Raw genomic sequence first — 24,098 nt, 5'->3', positions numbered from 1 at the left:
TTTGATCCTGGAATAATCATTTAAATTGTCTAACTACTTGAATACTCTTTATACATTTATACAACATATAACATAGCATTCTACGTTAACAAAATAACAACGATAGAGCATTTTCGCGTAAATCGAATCGAGATCAACTATGAAAAACTTCATTCCCTTTTTATTCATGAAATTTGAAAGAATTCACTGATTTTTTTTTTTTTACTCGCCAATCAACAGTACTGCCTTTTATTCATATATCGAAAATTCGAAAAAATTCGTTAAATTTACCTTCTAATCTAAATCAGAGTTATTACTAATTATTATGATAATACATATCTATATATATCTATATATATTTATAATGTATTATATACATATATATATATATATTTATGTATACATAATGGATATTCTTATTAAATAAAAAAAGAGAAAAGAATTATTTTCTCATAATATTACGATATACCATTGTCACGTGTATAAAAATGCATACCTACTTTCATTCTATTCGATCGCGAATACATAATATCAAAGATCAGATCGGAAAGACAAGAAGTCCGTGTGACAAGATTGCAAGTAAGCGAAGGGTAGGGAGCACAATGCGATTTTTTTTTAAAACGTCGACGAATTCTTTCTCCCCTGGAGGTAACTTTGGCCATCCATACCGTAAAACTACTGCTAATTGATGTAAGTCGATAAAAGGTAGATTAGACTTAGACAGTCTTCGTAGCGGACAGAAGCCAATCGTGAAGTGTCAGTCTCTCGCGCGACAATCATCATCAGAACAACGCTAGTGGCTACGTTCGTTTTATTTTATTTCCATTCCACGGTGTTATTTCACTTCGATTTTCATCCAAGCGAATTTTTATTTACCGTGTTGTTTTCATACGTGCTTAATCATTTTGGGTAAGTCTAAGAGAGAAATATGTGATGCACAGTTATTAAATTTGTTTTATATGGAGTTGTAATATTCGGATACACAATGAATTTAACATTTAATAATAATAAATAGATATATTTTCGTATAGTCATTTTGTTTTTTTTTTTTTTGCTTGAAGTTTTTCGATTACTATTCTTATTACATTATAATTTTATAATAAGATACGTTATTTGAATCTCCCTCGTTTGTTTAGTTCTCAGTGTTTATCTTATTCTAATCTGCCTCGATCCTTCGTTCGTTCAAATAATAAAAAACATAATGGAATATAATTTTATCCTTTTTAATTAAAATTCCCTGGCAATTTTATATTTTTCTTAATTATATTGACTATTAGTTAAGAATTATAGGAATTCAAAATTTAAAGATATTTTTAAAGAAAACAAGAAAAATAATTTTTATCATTGTGTATATTTTTAAATGCTAATTTAAAGAATATTTTAACCAAGGAGAGCAGAATTTTAACATTGAAATAATATCATTCAAATATTAATTTACGCGATAAATAATAATTGTTTTATAGAGGATTTAGCATTTTATACTTTCATAATCAAATGAACAAACAAATTGTGTCTTTGATAAGAAACTAGGATATAGATATAACGATATAAATAGACAAATGAGATTCAAAGAAAGCAAAATAAAGGAAAGAAAGAAGATCGAAATGGAAGGAAATTAATGATATCGAGTTTTAATGATATCAATTAAAAAATCGATAGGGGAAAGTATATCGAAATGAGGAAGGAAATGAGTTATCCTAAAAAGATAACATTCTCAAGATGTTAAATGCATGGTGAAACATGAAACATTAATTGTAATTAACATTAACCATTTCGTTATTTAGAAATGACATCCGATCAAAATCCGATGACGAATCAAACAGAGGAGGATATCGGAAGAAGGCAAGCAGTCCGCATCATACACACTAGAGGAACTCATTACGACATTGGTTTTGATATTGTAAGAATTCAATTGTTTTTTTTTTTTTTTCGATTCGCTACATCGCGATATATCTATTCGATGTTCGTATTATAGTTTTGCGCGAATTTATATTCTTATGGAAACTTTAATAAAAGTGGAAACGAAAAAAAAAAAAAAACTTAAGAAACGGAATCGTGAATAGTTACATAAGTTAGATATAAATTTATTATTACAATGATCGTGGCACCATTCGATTATGTTTGAAAAATAAAATGGAAAAATCTTGAGTTAATCTCATTATTTTTAGAGGTTATCTTTATTTAATTTTTATTTAATTTTTCGATCGATTTTTAATCGACATACCAAACATACCTATGTATCATATTACTATATATTATATATAGGATGTTGTGTAATTGGTGGTACAAATGCAAAGGAAGTATAATACGTGAAAAAATAAATCGAAAATAAAATAAAATTTAAGAAAAAAATTGAAAAATTATTCAAACACGACTAGACTATTATTATTATTATTATATGATGTATTATGAATCAATTATCGATAACCGGTTATTCTACATATAAAACACATATAAAAGTAAGCAAAAGACATAAAATAATTTTTCTTCGTTTAAAAATTAATTTTCCAAAAAAATTGGATTTAGAAATTTGTCAGTTATATTTTTGATTGTATATGTTCAATGTAATTTTTTTAAAAACTAGCCATAAAATTTTATTTTGTATTTTTTGTTTATTTTCACATGTAGACTTATCAATAATTCATTTATGTACATGTATCGTAGAAAATTTTATCTATCGGAAAATAGCTAATTTTAGTTATACTTGAAGATTGTTCAAATTTGTTTTATTCGAAAATAAAATTTCAAATGAAAAAATTTTATTCTCTTTTGAACTTATTTTTTCACATAGAATTTACTCTTTATTCCATTATACCATTTTATGTATCATTGTTATATATAAATAATTTTATTGAATTATATAAATTTCTGTTCAAATTTTATGAATATAATTTTTACCAATGTTATTACCAATATAATTGAGCAGATATTATATTATCTGCATTAGCAAGTATATTATAATTATCGAATCTAATCTAAAAAATGTTTTTTTTTTTTTACTTTTCTTCAAATATTTATTTTAATATTATTCAACTATTTAGTTATTGATGTTTTATATATATCAATAAATTATATATATAAGATTTGAATCTTTCTCACACCTGTGATTCCAAGAGATTGAGCGTGTTACGTAACGATGAGTTACATAATATTATGCAACTTGAGAAGTTTACTGTTTAAAAAAATAATATATGCACAGATTTTACAATAATGTTCACGTCATGTATTAAACGTGAAATACGATATTCTCAAGTTCTTCTTTGAATCGAAAGAATATGAGAAATGAAAAAAGAAACAAGTCAATGTTTGAATAATTATCATATTAAAAAGTCCAGTTAAAAAGTTTGATTTCATTCTAAAACCTATATTTTTATATTTTCCTCACAAACAAAATATTCTTTATACAGGGTCAAACATTTTCCGGTTTAATTCAGAATTTCATCAATATATATGAACCACTTAAAAGTTATTTATCACTTTATGAAACGGAAGTGGGTAGAAAAATTTATGATGAGACTCTTGCCTGTGTGGAACAACAGTTTCCTGGATATCTGAAAGAAATTCAAGGAACAGCCGCCGGTGCCAACGTTCCTTTTTACAAGGTATGCATTAACTATTGCTACTTTTTGAAAAGTTCTGTTCCGCGCGTAAACACGTGCAAACATGCGCACACAATTGTTTTCCTGCATATCTTTCTTTTAGCCTTGTATACAAATGAATTTAATTAGCATCTGTTATATTTTTTTTTTTCTTAAAAAAAACTTAATTATAAATTTATTCGAATAAAATAAACGAATTAATGAAAAACGATGAAACTCGATCAAACAATTTTTTTTCTTACAGTTATTTCTCATGCATTTAGATGATATTTTGCCAAATGTGGCTAACGAAGGACAAGAGAATACATTACCGATTGGTTGTTCAACTATTATGTGCAATCAACCAGGACAAGTGAGTGATAAGAAGAAATATTATTTCCGCGATGGAATGCAATTATCAATAATAGATCTATTAAACCTTAATATTAATTTCATATTATTTACTTCCTTTATATTACTTTTCTTTATCAATATTTCGTAACAGGAAATTTTAGGACATAATGAAGATGCACTTAGCGAGACATTAAATCATTGGTATTTGGTTTCTGCGCATGTAATCGAACCAGATAATAAGGAAGAAAAATTTACATCTTTGAGTTATGCTGGATTTTTACCAGGATACACGATGGGTTACAATCATCATGGCCTCGTTTATAGTATCAATACACTTAGTGCTGCTACCTTAAGGTCTGGTAAAACACGTAAGTATGTTTTATTTACATTTATAGCACTCATAGTACTTTTATTTATTTATTTATTTATTTTTTTTTAATATTCTTGACATTTTAAATATTTCTTTTAATCATCTACATAAGTTATTATTTTATACATATAACTTTATAAGCATAAAATATTTTTTTTGTACTTCCTTAAATTTTTAATTATATATAAATACATTACATTATATTAACAGATTAATAGATAGTATATATCATGCAATATGCAAATAACATACATACATGCATATAGATTTTCTAATTCAGTTTTTTTCAAAAAGTCTCGGACGAGAAAATATTATTCTATTATTATTTTTTTTTATCTTTATTTGAAAAATCACTTCGTACTTTTTTGTAATTTTTAATCGTATATATATATATATGTACCTTTAGAAAGAAAGATTTTTTGATTATTAATTTTCATTTATTATATCGTATCATATTATATTATATTATATCGTTCTCTTTCTTTTAATTTAAATTAAATTAAAATTATATTATAATTCTTCATTTTAAATTATTTTAAATAATTTTTCATTTTAAATCATAAATGGAATTATACTAAACAGCCAGGTACTTTTTAACTCGGGCGCTATTGACTGCGGAAAATTATGTGCAAGCTCAACAGATTTTAAGAAATGAAGGTTTCGGTGCAGCAGAAGGATTTTCAGTAAATATGACTTTTTTAATGCAAGAAGGGGATAGAATGTTCCATAATGCTGAGGTTGGTCCTTGCAACATTAATGATACGCAATCACAATTGAGTATTTTAACCGTTAGTCCTGGAGAGAATACATTTCACTGTAACAAGTAATTTTATTTTTTTTTTTAAATATTCTTCTTAATCATTTTTTTGCGGTTATTTTCGGATAATTTTAATTCTTTTTTCTTTATAGATATCTCCGATTAAAGATACCAGAAGTAAAAGGTCTTATTATAGATAGTAGTATCAAAAGAGAAGCTGTCATTTGTAAATACTCTCCTGCTAAATCATACCAAGATGTTATAAATATTCTAAGCGATCAAACGGATGATGAACACAAAATTTATCAAGACGGTCGTGTGAAAACCATAGCAACCGGTAGGTTTTTCGATTTCTTTTTTTTCTTCTTTTATGCGACTAAATTATCATTATTATCATAAAAAGTATCGATCAAATATTTATACAAATATAGGTATCTTTGATTGTATCAAAAAAACCTGGTCTATCTATACGGACAAACCAAATCCTACGCAGCCGGTTTTGGTGATACCATTACAATTGCATGATGAATCAACAGTTTCTGCAATGTAATGAAAATTCGTTGATCAAATTAAATAGTAAATCGTTCTTCGAAAATTTTATCGACTATTTCATCGCAAGATACTGAATTGTTACTTACTTGTTCCTTTTTTTTTTTGTTTTTCGTTGTTATAGCACATTAAAATTTTTTTAGAAATATGTATAATATTTCTGTTATTAAATCTTGTAGTAATTATATTGTATTTACAATACTCTCGATATTCTTTCTTCGTATTTTACATATCTTAACAAATTATCTTTATCCGTAGTTTAATTATGATCAAGAATTGAATTATATCATTGAACGTTAAAGATAAATCAAAATCAAGGTTTCTTAAAAATAATTAAATGCTTTTTTTTGCCTTCCATTTTCCTTTTTCTTTTTTTTTTTTTTTGTTTTTTTCATAATTCGAAAAAAGGTTATGATTTATTGGAAGTTACATTTAAACCTCAATATAGAATTACATCCGAAATAATTTAGTATCACGCAACTAAGCTTTGCAATAAACGAAATATATAAAAGTAGAACATATTACTTGTAATAAAATGTTTGCAATACATCGACTTTTTGTTTCTATTAGAAACGAAAAATTTCCATAATACTCAATTAAAATACATTTCAACGGCAATATGTAGGTATCACAACTTTTGGTCGTTTCTTCGATTCCATTTCTGAGAAAAATTCCTTTATATCTTCTTCTCGTACGACTTTTTTATTTTCAGCAAATTTTTGCAAATATCGTTTCAATCGTTCCTTCATATTATTGTATTCTGCCAATATATGTACCATCATGAAATAAACGAAATAATTATATCACTTTAACAATTTTTAATCAAATGAATTCTTAACAAATTACCTTCGATAGCTGTCATTTGTTCAACATGACCTAAAGAAGCAAGGGCTTTCATACCCTTTTCATATTGTGATTCTCGGCTATTAATTTTACCAGCTTCTTCGTAAGCATGTACACTATCCGTTGGATCAAGAAGAAATGCAATATTTTTCTCTCGATAAAGCTGTAATCATAAAAATTTTAAATTTATAAATGTAAGGAATTAGGAATTTTTATTTGAATAAATGAAAGCATTACTTCTTTGCATGTTTTACAAGTACACAAAGCGGCTCTCCATCCTTCTATCCAAAAACAACTTCCTTGTGATGGTATTCTTTTTGCAGAATTATTCCTTGGCATTGTACATTCCTTCAATTGATTTTCAACATTGATTGATTCATCATCTTCTTTATCCCCATTAGAGCCATCTGTCACTATAGAAAGTATAATTATGTATATCAAATTATTAGAATATAATAATAATAATAATAATAATAATAATTTCAAAATACCTGTATATTTCTTGGCATAATTCCAAAGAAAATCATTCTGTCTCATACAACCAGCACAAATCATTTCATCATATGCAGCATCTGCTGGCATTTCCTTTTCGCATTCTAAATGCTAGTAATATTAATTACAATTAGTCTAAAAATGTCACGACAAATATATTAATATATTACCTTTGAATGATACCAGTCCTCACAGATTATACATTGTAACATTTCATCATTGACAGTATCATCTGGATCTGGATATGGTCTTTCACAAATACAATAAAGACCATCAAAATTATGATTATATTGATTTTCAGAATTTATTGAATCCTTTGACTGCAAACAAAAGATTTCTTAAAAATAAATACGAAATATCATATTAAAAAAAAAAAAAAAAAAACAAAAAATAAAAATCAATAACAAACATACAGCATCTAGATTACACTTTTTTTCTCCAAACTTTGAATTGCCACAGTCACATCTAAAATGTCTTTTAGTATATAATTCAATAAGTTCATGACCTTCGTGACAATGGAAACTACAAGCAAGACATATTGCTGCTCGCATTGATTTCTGACAACAAGTTTTGCATGCATAAAGGGCTTGTCGTGTATAACCCTAAAAAATCAAATGATTCACTTGAGGCTAAATTTCAAACTAATATTCAAAAAAATTAGTGCTTATATCATAAGTAGTATACCTTGCTATAAGTACAATTTTTGTCATCAGATGCACCCAAAACCGCATACGCATCCTCTTCCAATTGATTCTCTTCTCGAAGTACATCTAACATTGTAACTGAATTTTCTTCTTCGATAACTTCCTCAACATTTTCAGACATTTTGTTTAATTTATATCCCACACCTAATAGTAAGCCAATTTAATTTGAACCTATTTAATATATTATTAAAAATTTGAAATTAAGGTTATTAACCTCACTTTCTTTTTTTTTAATCGATCTCTTTTCAATTAAAATACTTTTCAAATTAATACTATTAATTATGCTTTATTTACATTTCTAGAACGACAAAAATTCAAAAAAATAATGTTCCCAACGAAATAACACTAAACCACGTCTTGTAACGTTCCGTGTTGTTTCGCGCGACTCCTTCCGTTCAGCTCCTACAATTTAATCACTATTGCGATGATAGCGCTCTTTTTACGAATCTAATTTTTATCTATGGAATTCAAATTATGAATATACTTATTAAATATATATTTGTTCTTATTATCCATATTTACTTATTAGATATTAAGAATTAAAAAATTTATTAATTTATTTAATTAACATAGCACTTCTTTTCTAATATTTTATTCTAAAATAATTCTAAAGAATTAAATTTTTACCTCAATACTGGAATTTCAATTATTCAATTTTTTACAATCACAATTAATATTTATTTTATGTATAATGCACTTTATTTCGTTTTATGTATATATTATCATCTATATAGATGAAAAAAGATAAATCTGACATAAGTATATACACTGGTATTAATAAGTATCAAGAGATGGCAGGCACGTTCAGTAGCTTTGCTTTTCGCGCCTTAATTATGCCTAACCTGTCTTAAATATACACATCTTTCCAACTTCTTTTTTTAAGTAAAAGATAAAACTTCTTTGGAATCTAAAAACTGTTTAATCTCTTTTTTTATTACATTGTGAGATCTATAAGATTAAGATTATTGAGTAATGGAGGAAGTAACTAAATGCAGGTACATCGATTGTGTCGACACACGGGAAAAGGAGCAAATACTTCATGAACTTCCCGTTTGTGATACCGGTCTCTGTGTGAGGTGGTTGATCAACAGTGGTCACGTGGATCTAATTGGAAGTGATCTGGATGCTTTACGGTCTATGAAATTTTTCGTTTGCAATAATCACTTTACGGAAGATTGCTATCTGAGTAAAGGTACTCTAAAAGAAAATGCAGTCCCTTCTCCACATTGGAGTGCTGTTTCAAGAAAATTGAGGAATTTGAAAATACGACGGGTAAATATTTTTTTTACTGTCTATTTATTTCTGATTCTTATCTTCAAAGCATTCCGTAATGTAAACGTAAAATATTTAAAATTACATTATATAATTCTCTAAAATAAAATATTGAAATATAAAATAGAATCTAAATTAACATAGATGAGCATAAATAATTCAAAAAATTGTTTATTCAATAATTTTATATTATTATATTTTTTTCATTAAATTTTAGAAAATTCATTTAAACGGTCAAGAAGGTTCTATGGAGGAAGTAGCAACAGATCAAGTTACAGAGAAAAATGTTCCATCTGAATTTGAAGTGGATCAGTGGTGTAGAACATGTGCGACCAAGAAACAAAATCTTGTAAGTATGATGACCAAGGGAAAAGGCACAGATATGAGCCTTCTATCAAAATTGAAACTTTTAATAGAAATTGATGATGAAGATGCTTTACCAACAAAGATGTGCGATGAATGTGTTGACAAGTTGGAACAGTCTTTTAAGTTTTTTCAACAGATTTATGTAGCAGACAATACATTGCGTCATGTGTTTCCAAATTCACGATCCAGCAATGCACCTAGAAAACCTCTTTATTCGATTGGTGAACATATGAGAAATGAACAGAAGGAAAAAGAAAAAGAGAAAGAAAAAGAAAGAGAAAAAGAAGAAGAACAACAGCAACAGATTCAAGATCATGCTCCAAAAGTTACTCGTGGTATTTTTAGACGAGGTCGGGGTAGACCACGTACTAGAGGATTTCCTACAAGATCCAGAGGAAGACCAAGAACTGTTCACTTACCGCTTCCAGTTCCAAGTTCTAATCTAAACAATAATACCGTAAATGAAACCAGAGTAAATGAAACAATTAAACAATTAAAAAATGAATCTCAAAGTGTGACTCATGATGAAGAAAGACAAGGTAATACAGTATTTTCATTACTTACTGATACATGCCATAGTGATGAAGAACTAGATTGGTCAGATGTATTAAAAGTGATGAGTGATCAAAGGTATCAAGTTGTTTCCAGACAAGAAACAGAATCAAAATTAGAAGAAAATATACAAAAGGAAAAAACAGAGGAACAAGAAATTCAACCAGAAATAATGTTACAAGTAGAAGTGGCATCAGAGACAATAAAAGAAGAAAGAAACACAGAAGCAGAAATTGAAGTTAAGGTAAAAGTAGAGGAAGAGATAGAGGTGCAACCTAATGTGACAAAATTAATTATAGAGAAAGAAGTTCAACGAATACGTTGTGAATTTTGCGACGAATCATTTAAACTTAGACGTCAACTGCAAACACATTTATTAACCGATCATTCTCAATTATCCGAACATATGTGTATAGATTGTCTAACTTGTTATGAAAGTGAATCGTTATTAACAAAACATCGTAGTTTACGTCACGGAGATCGAAAATATCATTGCGAATATTGCCACGAAGTATTTCTCGAAAAAAAGATTTTAAGGGAACACATTAAGAAATGTCAGCCACACGATATATTGCATTATTCCTGCGACTCGTGTGGAGTAACATTTATCTCTAAAGAAGAGTTAATTGAACATATGGAAAATCATCCAGAAAGTTCGATTGTATCATCGCACATGAATCTTGATAATTTGCAAAGTACCGATAATACATTAGTATCATCTTCAAAGCCCGTAATAAAACTCGAATCAGAATCCGAATATTGTTCTATTTCAACTTCAAAAAATACAAATGAAATTTTAGAATCGAATACAGGTGAAAAGAGCAGCACAATTAATTCAAGTGATACATGTGAAATTAATATAGTCGAGGAAACCCAAGGACTGATCGATGAAGAGTCGATAGTGATGTGTCCGGATTGCAACGAGCAAATGAATAACACAGTGGAACTTAGTATCCATCGAATGCGTCGTCATTCGATGAATAGAAAGGATGCTACGTGTCTTCTTTGCGACAACAAATCGTTTTCTTCATTAGACGAATATGAACAACATGTACTCGATCATTGCAAACGATTAAGAATATCACCATGATAAGATGAATTTTTCTTTATTACATAATATCGCGTCAGTGATAGATTTAATCTATTATATTGATTCATTATCAGTTAAAAAAAAAAAAAAAAAAAAAATTCGATCGTATTAGATACAATTAAAGGATATCAAAGTTAATCATTTTATTAAAATATTGCGCATTGTGTGCGTTTGTATTTTGTAGAACCTTCAATCTTATTTCTTATTATTATATGAAACAAGAAATATATTTTAATCGAAACATATTTAAAATAATCGAGAAACTCGATCTTTTTTTTTAATTTATCTGTAATATTGACTAAATTACGTAAAAAAAAGTACAAAAATCTGAAGGTAAAAATCTGTTATGAGACAGTGCGTCACATTCACGATAATGATATGAATTGTATAAAGAATAAATGCATCGATAGAAATAGATTTCTATATGAAATGTCACAACATACAACACATTTGTAATGTAATGTAACGTAAACGTGTTTCTTTCATTTCATTTCATTTAAAAATTTGCACGCGCGTGTGTGTATATGTGTAAGTTCTGTTTAATATATACGTATATATGTAAATAACATAGAGCGTGTATGAGCGCGACAGTAAGAATATCAGTACGCGCGCGAATGCAACGGTGAATCATAATTGTTGTTTATTATTTACAATCGGCCGAGTTTAGCCGGTAGTTTTAAAATTATTCATCAATAAATATGTCTTTTTTGAACTATAGTAATTTAAGAATAAAAACTGCTATTTCGATCCTGGTGATGTTTTGAACGGTGAGCACGGCGGTCAATGAATGCAACCATTCGAGAAGAAGGAATCGTTGCACCAATTGATATCTGAAACAAAGATCAATTTAATCCTTGGTAAGATTATCAGAAGATTTGTATTAGATTAGTTTGAATGTTGCTTAATTAGTTATTAAATTAGCACTGCTGCTTATATGATAGATCATCAATACAAGACAAAACTAATTCTTATAATTTAATAAAAAAAATCAACAATTGTACAAGCGCAATATTTAAATCGACATAGTTTTAATTTTAATTGGCGACAAAATTTTAATTTTATAAATTATCTTGAATATAATTTAACTGAATCTGTAAAATACAATCTTTTCTGTACTTCTGTAATCGATGATTTTTTTCTTTGTCAGTTCATATAACTAATTGGCAAAGCTAACTTCATTGTTATAAATGTAATATATTAATTAATATAAATCAATAATAATATAATTAACATTTAATTGGTTACCTTAAACCAAGGTGATGATAGAGTTAATTGAGCGGTTGCTCTATCTTCTCCTCGTAAACACAATAATGTTTCAAGAAGATTTTTTACATCAGACGATATATCTTTAAAATATTCATCAGGGAAACAAAAGTCGCATTTTAATATGTTCGCGGTAGTTTCTTCAATGGAATCATCCAAAAAGGGGGAAAGTCCGCTGCACAGATGAAAAATTTTGCAAATGTAATGTTAATCGATAAAAATTCATATTTTTGCATTATATAACAAAAGTTTTATAGGTTAATTTAGATGCATTTACCTTAATAATACATAAAGAAAAACACCAGCAGCCCACATGTCCGTATAAGATCCTGTTGGTTTACCGAGAACCGATTCCGGAGCTGCAAATTCCAAATCAACTGGAGGAACAACTTCATCCAGTGGTACCGCTCTGACAGCTTCACCAAGATCTATTAGTTTTACAACACCAGTTTTCTCATCAATTAGAACGTTTTCTGGTTTTAAATCTAAATGAGCTCGTTTACGTGAGTGCAACCAGTGTAATGCTGACAATAGTTGACCGGTGTATTTTGCAACAATCGCTTCGGTATATTCAATTTGTTCGCCAAGATATACAAATAATGTGGAACCCTTGACCCTGTACGCGAAAATAATAATAGAAGAGATTCAATATTGAGACATAACAAAGTGGACCGTGCTAATTTTTCAAACTGCAATTAATCAAATAAAGCAAAAAAAAAAGAAAGAAAGAATAAAAAAAAAAACAAAATGAAAAAATACTGACAACTCTAAAACGATAGTATCGATATCCGGTTGAGGTGTATCCTCGAAAAGTGCAAATGCTCGAACAATATTATCATGGCGTATATTCCTGAGAAGATCATACTCGGCACGAGTTAACGATAGCGGTTGCTTCAATCGAGATATTTGTTTGAGTGCTACTTCTCGGTCGAATCCTTTTTCCTTTGCACAGCATACTCTAGCAAATCTACCAGCTCCTAATTCTTCCAGCTCGATATATTTGTTATTAAATTGTTCAATTTCTACATTTTTCGTTATTTTTTTTCTCGAATCTGACAATGTTACAATCGACGAGGTTTCCTTTATCGTTAATCCGTTTGATCGATTACTTGATTCGATTGTATCGCACCAAGCGTTTGTCGTATCAATACCTACGGTGAAAAAATATATATTAATTATTTATTTCATCGTGTATTATGTATACAACAACGTACCTACGATACTAAGGGGAATTTTTGCTGAACAAGAACCCGTTTCATGTTCGACGCGACAGTGGTAAATCCCGGAATCAGAAGGAAGGCAAGGAGCAATTTCGAGACAAAGGGAATCGTTCGTTCGGTAAAGTCGATATCGATCGCTTTCCTCGATGTCACATCGTTGCCCCTCCTTTCTCCAACGTACGACTGCACGTTCCACGCGGCGAGCTTCCAGTACGAGCCGAGCCACGCCACCTGCCGTCGCCCTGATCGAACACGGAATAGTCAAAATCGCGGGAGGACCGTTCTCTTCCGCGCACATATCTTGCGGAAGACGGACGTTCTCTCCCTCGGAATCGATTCTTCGCGGACGGAAAGACCATGCGCGGCTGATCGATGAATTTGGAACGAGACTCGCCGGAATCCAGAATTCCTCCTTTTTTCCGACTACCGGAGAGACGATTAGCCCTGGACCATCCACACGGAAGATCTCCAATTCTTCTCCAGCGTGTAATTTGCCCCAATCTGCGGTTAATCTTACTCTGCTTCCTGGAACGATCTACGGAATCTCCCGGTTAACTTAACGAATCTTTGATCTTTCCTCGATCATGCACCGGATCATCGATATCTTTCACACCTCACTCCCGTTGACCATTTCACCATTCTCTCTTGATCGAATGTTTTTTTCTTTTAATGTTGAATGAAGCGTTTCGTCTATCCAATATCTTGCGACATATTATTAAACAGCAAGCACTCGATGGCAACAGTGAGCAGCAACAGTGACCCAACACTTAATAAATACAGTTAGCGAAATATATCGTAATAAAACTGCAAAGAACTACGGTGTTTAGCAACAGTGTATAGCAATAGTGATAGGATATCAATATACAAAAAACTGAAAACAGGGTTCTACCAATATTTAAAATAATAATAATAAATTAATATCGCGAACTTAATAAGACAAATAATAACATCGACGGTGATAATAATAAGAAAATCTACAATAATTATTACGAATTGTATCCGATAAATGTAATCATGACGACAACAATATAGTATAATAATAATGATGATGATAATGATGAAGACGACGATAACGATGACGATGATGACGACGATGACGACGATATCGACGACGACGACAACGATGATAACGACGATGAGATGATGATGATGATGATGATGATGATGATGATGATGATGATGATGATAATGATGACGATGGTGATGGTAATGATGATGATGATGATGATGATGATGATGATGATGATTATGACGATGACGACGAAGACTATGATGTATGAATAGTAATAACGAACGCGATTGCAATGTAATATTAAAAAATGAAAACGAATGGAAGGGAAGGCAGTAACGATGCAAGAAGCAACAACTACAGAGTTAACATGTTTGAGAGCGTTTCATTTTGATGTAAAATATGTACAAGGTAATACTGGTTTCGTGAATAAGAATAACAAATCGTCAATCAAAGTAATCAGAGCCTGTAATATAATGAGTGCAGTAACATTGCACGTTGAGAAGAGATATCAACGAGAAATGATATATTTCATTATTTGCACTATTTGTCTCACAATCAATGGAAACGGTGGAAATAAAAAAGTTGTTACCGTACCAACGAAAAATTATATGACAGAGATCGAATAGCAACAGGCATCAAGAGGAAGAGAAAGAAGAATCCTTTTGCTGCAATTGCAAGAATTCTAATTACGAATAAAGACAAATAGAATTGTATATATAAACTTAAAAAATAATAATAATTTCGATGTTATTGCTCACCGGGATAGAGTTGTTGCGAACAGGTGATCGTGGACGTAGAGTGCTTCTGAATCCTTCAAGAAAGTTCAGTCTGCTTTTGCTAGGACTTGGCGATTGTGAAGAATCCTGATCCAAGCCTCCAGTACGAGGTCGCTGTAAAATCGATGTTGTCGTAGCTGTCGCTGCTGCAGCTGTAGCTAATGCTTTTGAAGAGGTAGTAGCAGCGATTTCATTTCTCCGTTCTTCGTTCGTTTTAGACATGTTCGGTATTGTTGATGAAAGTACACTTCCTCGACATGGAGAATCCGGACTCACGCCACGACTGTACGCCAGCAAATTATAAATAAAATTCAAACACGGTACTGCATCTATGAAAATACACTTTTTGTCGCATCGAGTTATTATAACTCGAACGAGATATCATAACTCGAATTAACACTCGGATAGTTCAATTTAAAGATAAAGATAGACGATATTCAAGTTTTATCATAATAATACGTTTTATATATACATTAAAATTATACTGGCTTACTTTATAAAAAAAACTTTTTTTTTAATTTTGGGAGATAATAGGAAGAATAAGGAAATTCTTTTAGAAAAAGATAAATCCATTGCTTAAAGTGTTTAATAAAGTATAAAGCAACCAGAAATTTTAATTAAAATGTAAGATATCGATGCAATACCATGTCCTCGTAGAAAATGATAAGAAAAACCAAGCTGTTAGTCAAACGACGAGTAAATAGTGTTAAATAGGCGTAGGAAAAGGATGCATCACAATTAGAATGTTGACCAATGTACAATTTATTCTAAACAAAATGTTTACGTTTCTCGAGTTTTACTTTACGTCGTCCTTCATGAATGCACATTTATGTACAGCATACTATCCCCCGCATTCGTTCAATCGTCTTGCAATTATAAACATTATTAAAATTATTATACACTTGCAGCGTTACGTCGTTAATAGGTAATATAGCTTTGGTGGGGGTGAGTCAGCATGTTGGACATGCTCGCTTGGCTTGATCATGCGTCATTTATTGCGTGTGATGTTTATTCTTATTTTACATACGCGTGATTATCCGTGCATGTACATACAGATACGCGCATGTAAATTTTTCATTACGTGAAAATCAGTGAAACGTGCTTCCATAAATAGTAAACAATAGGATTGAAAAAATTGTTTGAACCAACAAAGACACAGCAATACATAGTCTCATTCGTTGTTTAATCAATTTTGTCTTTTAGAAATCGTTCCTTCTTATCAAATTTTTTTGTAACAAAATCTGTCTCGCCCCCACCCCTTCCCTTTCCAGCGTAATCTCTCACTCACTCTCTCGTACATCCGCACGCGCGCGCGTGTAAACGCGAAATACATGCAGTCACGCGACAGACACAACTCACATAAACAGAAGCATGCAACAAACACACCTTTCCACTTTAATATTATTCTTTTGCAAACAACAAGATACCAAGGAGTTGTTACGAGGATGTAAATTGTGAGTGGGTACGTTTCGTTATACCTACCCTCACTTGCACACAGATGTGCAACACAGTCGATAAATAACAGAATGCTTGATAATTTGTATCGTATCGTATCGTATCGTATCGTACTGTATCGTAACGTATTGTATTGTAACGTGTCGTATCGTAGAATGTCACATTGTACCGTACCATATTGTACTGTACCATATAATATCGTATTGTATCGTAGTGTATTAATGTACTGTATCATATTATATTGCATTGTATAGCATTATGTTCCAACGAACCATGACAAACACAGTTGTAGGAACGTTAAAAACTACTCCGATGGAGGTAGGTAATTATTATAGAATATAGTAGGAGACGCTCTCGCGATAAAGCTACTCAGCAGCAATAGCGAGGTAGATTCCTGGACTGCAATGTTAAGGCAAACAAGAGGAAGCACGTCGCAATATGGTGAAAGAGTAATGTGTACATAAATTGTGTGATAAGAGAACACATTGTGAGATAAATTAGGAACAAAACGAAAGGAAAACAGAGATTAAAACGGATTTCGGTTTTAGGAGACGACTACGGTTCTCTAGCATATAGCGCTTCTGTATCTTTTCTTTATATAAAATATACAAAAATATTTCGGAACGAATCTTCACGGATCGAGCGTTGAAAGAGAGTCAATGTAATTCAGTGTGTTAGATAGAGTGACGCTTACAATGGATCTTTGGTAAGTTCCTTTTGGTAGGCAATTGGTGACTGTATCGCTTTAAGGAAGTCACGTTGGGTCTGCAGGATGGCAGTGATCGTATCTACCCACTCCTGCTTCCGTGGCCCATTTTCTTCTACTGCGCTACAAGAGAATCCGAGGCCAGGTTTTCGAGGATCTGTTGATCGAATTATAAACTTCTCCGAATCATCATAACATTCTTCCAAACTCATTTTATTCACCTGTGCAAAATGAAATATTCATCTTTATATATTTGTAATATTTCACATTAAATATCGTTTTTTTTTCATTTTCTTTCAATTGTTCAATATATTATGTTAATATTATTATCCGTAATATATGTAATATTATTATCATTAATTAATAATTATATCAATTTCTTTTTTTTTTCATGAAATTATATATTTGCAATTTCTATCGACAAATAAATAAAAATTATCATTATATTACTTTTTATAATAAACTAAATTTAATAAATAAAATAACAATAAAATAAAAAACTAACAGTTAGAAAAATAGCAATATAAAATAATTTAAGAAATATATATTGTTAATTAATTAGAAATATTTAATACATCATTATCATTTATTTATAACATAAAATTATAATTTGTGATAAAAAAAACTTGAAAAAAATATTAAGCAAATTTAACGATCGTTCTTTACCTGAATATGAGCCTTGTAAATATAGACAGGATTGGTAAATTGTGTCTTTTTTCCGACAGCCTCACTAAAAATAATATTTTGTTCGAACAGGAAGACTTGCCATTCTTTTTCCTTACTAGGTAAATTCGAAGAAAATTCTGAGACTAAAAGTGGTCCGTGTAATAATAATTTTCCTTGCGCTGTAATTTTTCCCTAATAAAAAAAATAATGAAAGATATTAATATAATCGAATTATTATTTTGCATCAAGATAAGAATACTTACATCGAAACCTTGAAGTCTTGCAACATCCATCATGTCATTGGCCGCTTTTGGAATAATACGCATTACATGAACCGCTGCTCTAAGTCCTTCGATTTCCGAAATTCTTTGAGTTCGTTCGGTAAGTCTTAATGCCTCTCGAAGAAGAAGTTGATACTTTGTGATCCTTTGAACCGGTTTGATTAAAAGATCGCATAATTGTAACCGATGTCCGAGCTTTTGCCTCAAGTCCTGGACAATCATAATTGATAAGAATAAAAAAAAAAATAAATAAATAAATAAAATAAAATAAAATTAGCAAAATATCAGAATTAAAAAATTATTTTATATAATATATATAATAAGACTTAACTTAAGTAATTTGTATATCTACCTCGAAATAGCTGTCTATATACTCAGAAACAATATACTCGGAGACTGGTTTATTTTGACAATAAACAACATACATATGTAACTTCCTTTCGTATCGCTTAAACAACGGCCCAAGCTCTTCCGGCCGTTCCAAGCAACGTTCCAAAGCTTTCAGAAAGAAACTGCATATAAGAATAAAAATTTGAAATGAAGTGTTCAATTTATACGATTGTTACTATAAGTAGACAAGTAATACAAGAAAAGCTTACTCTCTATGCCATTCGTAGATTGCCTCTATGTTACCAAAAACCATTTTATCCTTTCCACCACGCAAATCATCTGGCAATGGCACTTGAGATTCGGAATCTCGCATCAATGCCATATATCCTTCAACTATTTGCTTTAAATCATTTACATAATCTTTTTCTGTCTCGACTAATTCTCGGATAACGAATTGTCGTTTTACTAGCACTGCACTTTCCAGGTCGCATTCCTGCTCCGAATTCCCGTGAGCAGGACTACTCGTTGTTGCTGCCATCTTAGTTGTTGTCGTGGTTATCCCCGTCGCTACAGTTGCTGTCGCTACTGTTGTCATCATCGTCGTTGAAGCAGCAATCGTCGTAGTAGCGATAGTTGTACTTGATACTGCATCTTTATCATAATCGTTATCCCCACTGCCACCAATGCTTGAATTTTTACCACTAGGCGTTCGCATCAGACTTTGTCTTTCTTGATTTTCCGTATGTTGTTCCTATTTCCATATTAGATAGAAATGCGCATCAATATCAGATGTATTATGAATTTAAATTCTATTTAGTATAGACTTACCATTCTTTCTTTTACGATCTGTTCAATTTCAGCTAAATCAACCGTCGTGGCACCGTCAAGAATCTTCGTTGAACGCTCAGACGTCTATATATAAAATAGAAATCAATTTAAATATTATTCAAGAATTATATTTTTATCTGTAAATTGTATTAATTTACTTATAGCTATTATATTATCTGAATTATCTGTATTATCTATATAAAACACAAAAATTTTGAAATTCTATACTATGTCGTGTACAGTAGTTTTATTTTTTTTTTAATTATAATAAAAATTGAAACGCGATACGTATAGAAACACGCTACGTTATATTAAAGCAGTTTTATTGGTGCAAAGGATGAGACGTTCAAATTTCCTCACGTACGATTCATTGGTATTCATAACGTTTGCACTCAAACATTTGGACCAGGTAAAGTAAATGAATTATAATGGGTGAAAGGTTCTAAGTTTGAAACTATTTTGGGAGGGTAAAAAGAATTAAGAAGACGAATTATAAGAAAAATTAGCGAGAAACGAGGAAAAAAAAAAAAATTATAGCCAAAATATAGGTTAGAATGAAAATATATTAAAATAGAAGAAAAATGAAAATAAAACTCACTCGAGATTTTCCACAGCCTTCTGTTGTAATTGCAGATCCCGATGCTCCATTCGCAGTTCCTACAAGTATCGGTTCAGTGATAGGTTTCATCGGCGGAGGAAGTTCTAATTCGTCTTCGACATCGTCCGCTCCATTTTGTTCCGAATACGTTAAAGCTTCTGTGTTATCAGGTTCCGGTACATCTTCTTCCAATTCTGGTTCCGATTGTTCGGTTTCTCCTTCGTACTCTTCTCCTTCGATTCCTGGTTGAAGTTCAGTGTCAAGGTCCGCTTCAGAAGCAGATACACGCATAGAGGCAGTCGCCGTTGTTAACGCAGAGATAGAAATAGAAGCGGTTCTGGACGGTCGAGATTGTTCCGCACCAGTCGGTAATTTGAATCGTTTTTCCGAGACATTCTTTTTCAAACGATCACCTGATGGCGGTACAATCGATGTCGTTATCGATGTCGATGTCGATGTCGTCGTCGGTGGTGATTTCTCGACTTTACCTTGGCTAAGTTTACGCAATGGTGGAGGTAACCACTTTCTCCTATGAAAGAAGAAAAATAAAAAAAAAAAAATCAATAAATAGTACAATTATTTATCGCTTGAATACATTCGATTTCTTGCTTTTAGATTCATTAAAACATTTATAGATTTATCCTATGTGTTTGCCTACTTACCCGCTAAAGCCACGCCTTTTGTTTCCTGGAGAATTTGTGTTCGCAGGACCACTTCCATCGTTCGCAACATTTTCTATAAAAATATAAATAATATAAATCTCAAATGCGAATTGCTGAAGCGAATATTACGCAAAATAAAACGTGCAATTTGATTGTTTTTGATACATTAAGAATGCATATATGCAAATTAAATATATAAAAAGATCGGCAAAAAATTAAAAAAAATAAAAGGAATTTAATTATTAAAATCATTTGATAATTGGAAAAAATCGAAATCATTTGATGATATATATATATATATATATATATACACGATTAAATATATCATTTCATTATTTCATATACTTTTGCAAGTATAATAGTCATACTTTCATTCGCAAAGATCGATCAAATAACATTAATTGTATATAATTGCAAATAATAAATGTAACATTAAACGAAACATATGATGTATAATTCTTCTTTAATTAAATCTCCAACTAATATATTTAATAATCAATAAAATTGATCAGCATCTAGGAGAGGTTAGCGACCATCGATGTAAAGTATACTTAATGTATCAACTTTGTTTTATCGACATGTCAGTTGAAGATTCAACCGGTCAAGGACACAGTTATCCCGGTACATCGTATTGATCCGACACGACCGACTCGGAGTACGCGTACAATAGACTCCTGTCAAAGAGGTAACCATTTTAATCGTAACGTATCAATGTCCTCGCTATCTTTCGATTGATTTATTATTCGAAATTCTAATCAATTCTAATCTTTATAATCAAATTTATCATTACATTATGATCCTCTATTGTCTTCTAATTGCGTGACTTTATACTTTCAATAATCAATAATCATTCATATCATATTTAAATGTAATTTGACATTACAATTAATGTAATTACAATTTGTAAACAATAAAGTGATATTTACTTTTAACGGTATTGATAATAACTGCTAAGTAACGATTTTATAAATGATCAGAGCTATTATTTTTATTATTCAACGGAAAAGGATTATTTATCTTAGAATCCATCAATCGTAAGTAATTAAATATGTTCAATTCGGAATTCGAGATTCTTTTATCGACATTTAAGTACGAATAATTTAGAAAGAAATTTAATTTTGCATTTTCTTTTATAACAATATATTTATCATATTTGTATACTACGATTTTACCATTGAAAATTTGTAGATCTATTGTTATTCCTCCAATATTTTTTTTATTCAACTTTTTTTCTTTTTCTTTATAATTTAGGACAAAAATAAAAACGAATAGTCAAATTACCAGAGCAAATTCGAGAAATTAAATCATTTCTACGATTAAAAAATCTTACATTTCCTCTATAATTGACTCGCCTCGAATTACTTATTATTTATTACTTATTATTTTACACGAAACGTTATTAAGACCTGATCTACATTCATGATGATCTACATTTTATTTTCATATAAAATAATCATCTCACCAGTTTCATCCGGCAACACAGGAACATTTTGAATTGGTAACACAGGTGTTATGCTTGTTGTAATCGTCGACGAGGAGCCTGCTATTCCAGCAGCAGAGGATGCAGTTGCAAATCCTCCACTGGACGCGATAGTTTGAACTTGGCTATTCGATTGTTGTTGATAATGTAATTGTTGTTGTTGCTGCTGCTGCTGTTGTTGTTGTTGCTGCTGCTGCTGTCCTGGAACTTTCCTAGATGGTGAAGTTTTACTAGAAACTGGAGGGGGTTGTTTAAGCGCACTAGTAGGAACTAATCCTTCTGGAGGAGGATCAACTTGTCCTGGAGCAACTAGTAAACGCACGTGAGTCCACTCGGATGTGTTCACACCGCTAATGTTACTTCCATTTTCTAATACTTCAACTTGTTGACCTTTCGTTACCGTCAACTCTTTCGAACCTGGTGCTGCAGAGTGATCGGCAATAACCCAAGTCACCTCGGCCACGCCAGTCTAAAACGAAAGGATACAATAGAATATGATATTCTTCGATCGATTTATAATTGCGAATCAGTATATAATATTTATTCGTTACATGCTCTTCCCGCACGCATGCAGAAAAGGAAATCACTGGAAAAATCATCTTTCTTGGGGTAATAGTAATATCACATTGGAACAATAATAAGTTTCTTGGTAAAAAAGAAAAAAATTTTGCCTCTCGTTTTTCACTCGTCATTGAATACGTTGTCAGCAAAAAACGAAATAAAGCTAGAATTTCGTGTTTCTAGCAACTACTTACGCACACACACACACACACCTGTTCCGAACGAGGGCTTATATTAACGAGTAAATATTATACAGAGATTTGAAAAACAGAAGAATTGTTTTTTTTTATAGCGGTGAAAAAACATTTAAATGAAAACACGCAAAGGACACATGAGTAAAAGAGGCGAAAGGAGGGGATGGAAAAGAGGAGAGATAAAGAACGAAGAGAAGGATAGCAGATTGACAGAGTGCACAATCGTCTTTGACTTTGCGGTCCAATGGACCGTTTAATGGATTATTCTAGCTTCGGTGATTTCGATTTGATCGAAATAGCCTGTCTTTGATAAAGACATATATAATACTAACTTGTTTTTTTCGAAAAAAAAAAAAAAAAAAAAAAAAAAAAACAACGATGAATAAACATACGTGACGAAACATACACGAATTTAAGAGTTTTTGCGTCTTATCATTGCTGTATATTTGCTCTTATCTTTTGAGTCAATTCACACGATTCACTTTGCAAACTTCTTCATCGATTTTCTTTGATAACGAATTATCGTTCACGTAAAATCTACTTCTACGCGTACTTTTAATGCGATTGAATTTTTGAATTGGATTTTTTTCAGAAACAGGAAATAAGAGAGAGAGAGAGAGAGAAATACAAACAAACAAGAGAGATTTAAAAATAGATTCCATAGACGGATTAAAGAAATTATTAGTTAAAATCAACAATAATTTGATATTTACATTGTTACTTTAAAACAGATTTTTAAATTAAAAAGTTAATTCAATCGATGAAATTTAAGGATAAATGTTTACGAGATACGATGTATATAAGAATAAGAAAATCAACAAATACAAGCTATGGACGGATTACTATGAACCGTGATGATGGTTCTAGTTATAAAACCGAGAGTCAAAACAGAGAGGTCGACCGCTTTCGCGTCGCATTCCAATGACGAAAATAGACTTTTTCCACGTGCCAAATTTTACCGATCCTCTTTGAATCTTTCCGATGCTCTCAACATTGCTAACTAAGACTCTACCAATGTTGATTAATCATTATCACGAAACGAATCAAAATCGTATTCCGCTAAAAGAGCGCAAAAAGTTTATCAACAATCAAAAATTCTTGTTCGTTTATTTTTCGAAGTGATTCATTCAATTGTTAGATTATGTAATATCCGTTTTCCA

The 24,098-nt window shown here is 30.8% G+C and overlaps 4 protein-coding genes and 1 long non-coding RNA gene across 23 annotated transcripts in view; 3 read left to right on the top strand and 2 right to left on the bottom strand.

Annotated features, from left to right (window-relative positions):
* The first annotated feature begins 504 nt into the window (after positions 1 to 504).
* tan (C45 family peptidase tan) lies at positions 505 to 6,399 on the top strand. Of its 2 annotated transcripts, none has more exons than XM_086912801.1 (8): positions 505 to 669; positions 1,764 to 1,879; positions 3,387 to 3,581; positions 3,823 to 3,930; positions 4,063 to 4,279; positions 4,864 to 5,104; positions 5,191 to 5,375; positions 5,470 to 6,399. In XM_086912801.1, the coding sequence occupies exons 2-8, from the start codon at positions 1,766 to 1,768 to the stop codon at positions 5,586 to 5,588; spliced, it is 1,179 nt and encodes a 392-aa protein (XP_086768927.1). In that variant the 5' UTR covers positions 505 to 669; positions 1,764 to 1,765; the 3' UTR covers positions 5,589 to 6,399. The 2 variants fall into 2 exon arrangements, with proteins under 2 accessions (XP_086768927.1, XP_012341766.1); XM_012486312.3 differs by having other exon boundaries at positions 648 to 888.
* On the bottom strand, positions 6,094 to 8,665 carry LOC100871187 (putative E3 ubiquitin-protein ligase UBR7). 8 transcript variants are annotated; one of them, XM_086912806.1, is made up of 9 exons: positions 8,254 to 8,382; positions 7,921 to 8,084; positions 7,607 to 7,797; positions 7,336 to 7,524; positions 7,093 to 7,242; positions 6,922 to 7,033; positions 6,668 to 6,843; positions 6,434 to 6,593; positions 6,094 to 6,347 (listed from the first exon to the last, which is right to left on the bottom strand). In XM_086912806.1, the coding sequence occupies exons 3-9, from the start codon at positions 7,745 to 7,747 to the stop codon at positions 6,196 to 6,198; spliced, it is 1,080 nt and encodes a 359-aa protein (XP_086768932.1). In that variant the 5' UTR covers positions 7,748 to 7,797; positions 7,921 to 8,084; positions 8,254 to 8,382; the 3' UTR covers positions 6,094 to 6,195. The 8 variants fall into 8 exon arrangements, with proteins under 8 accessions (XP_086768932.1, XP_086768933.1, XP_086768931.1 ...); XM_086912807.1 differs by having other exon boundaries at positions 7,607 to 7,770; positions 8,254 to 8,358; XM_086912805.1 differs by lacking the exon at positions 7,921 to 8,084 and having other exon boundaries at positions 7,607 to 7,770; positions 8,254 to 8,665.
* On the top strand, positions 8,599 to 12,132 carry LOC100870946 (uncharacterized). The gene is made up of 2 exons (XM_003693444.4): positions 8,599 to 8,898; positions 9,116 to 12,132. The coding sequence occupies exons 1-2, from the start codon at positions 8,599 to 8,601 to the stop codon at positions 10,904 to 10,906; spliced, it is 2,091 nt and encodes a 696-aa protein (XP_003693492.1). The 3' UTR covers positions 10,907 to 12,132.
* trio (trio Rho guanine nucleotide exchange factor) overlaps positions 11,522 to 24,098 on the bottom strand; it is a 24,317-nt gene continuing 11,740 nt past the window's right edge. For 6 of the 11 annotated variants that reach the window (XM_086912788.1, XM_086912790.1, XM_086912789.1 and 3 more), the window contains 15 exons: positions 22,166 to 22,652; positions 20,704 to 20,776; positions 20,042 to 20,570; positions 19,444 to 19,527; positions 18,885 to 19,366; positions 18,638 to 18,797; positions 18,268 to 18,495; positions 18,005 to 18,196; positions 17,327 to 17,559; positions 15,160 to 15,460; positions 13,384 to 13,924; positions 12,933 to 13,320; positions 12,447 to 12,785; positions 12,152 to 12,344; positions 11,522 to 11,736 (listed from right to left, as the gene is read on the bottom strand). In XM_086912788.1, coding sequence (XP_086768914.1) covers positions 11,629 to 11,736; positions 12,152 to 12,344; positions 12,447 to 12,785; positions 12,933 to 13,320; positions 13,384 to 13,924; positions 15,160 to 15,460; positions 17,327 to 17,559; positions 18,005 to 18,196; positions 18,268 to 18,495; positions 18,638 to 18,797; positions 18,885 to 19,366; positions 19,444 to 19,527; positions 20,042 to 20,570; positions 20,704 to 20,776; positions 22,166 to 22,652 — 4,338 coding nt within the window. In that variant the 3' untranslated portion in view covers positions 11,522 to 11,628. Of the gene's footprint in view, positions 11,737 to 12,151; positions 12,345 to 12,446; positions 12,786 to 12,932; positions 13,321 to 13,383; positions 13,925 to 14,763; positions 15,084 to 15,159; positions 15,461 to 17,326; positions 17,560 to 18,004; positions 18,197 to 18,267; positions 18,496 to 18,637; positions 18,798 to 18,884; positions 19,367 to 19,443; positions 19,528 to 20,041; positions 20,571 to 20,703; positions 20,777 to 22,165; positions 22,653 to 24,098 lie in introns of those variants that run through there. The other 5 variants (XR_015293477.1, XR_015293478.1, XR_015293476.1 and 2 more) reach the window with 5 other exon arrangements.
* On the top strand, positions 16,511 to 17,648 carry LOC147656940 (uncharacterized). Its single transcript, XR_015293482.1, has 2 exons — positions 16,511 to 17,081; positions 17,181 to 17,648. It is a non-coding gene; the product is annotated as an uncharacterized LOC147656940 (long non-coding RNA).

Source organism: Apis florea, unplaced genomic scaffold, assembly GCF_048593485.1.
Source record: "Apis florea isolate Af1SG1 unplaced genomic scaffold, ASM4859348v1 contig_3493_pilon, whole genome shotgun sequence".
NCBI classification, from domain to species: Eukaryota; Metazoa; Arthropoda; class Insecta; order Hymenoptera; family Apidae; genus Apis; species Apis florea.
This window is presented reverse-complemented; position numbering and strand designations above follow the sequence as displayed.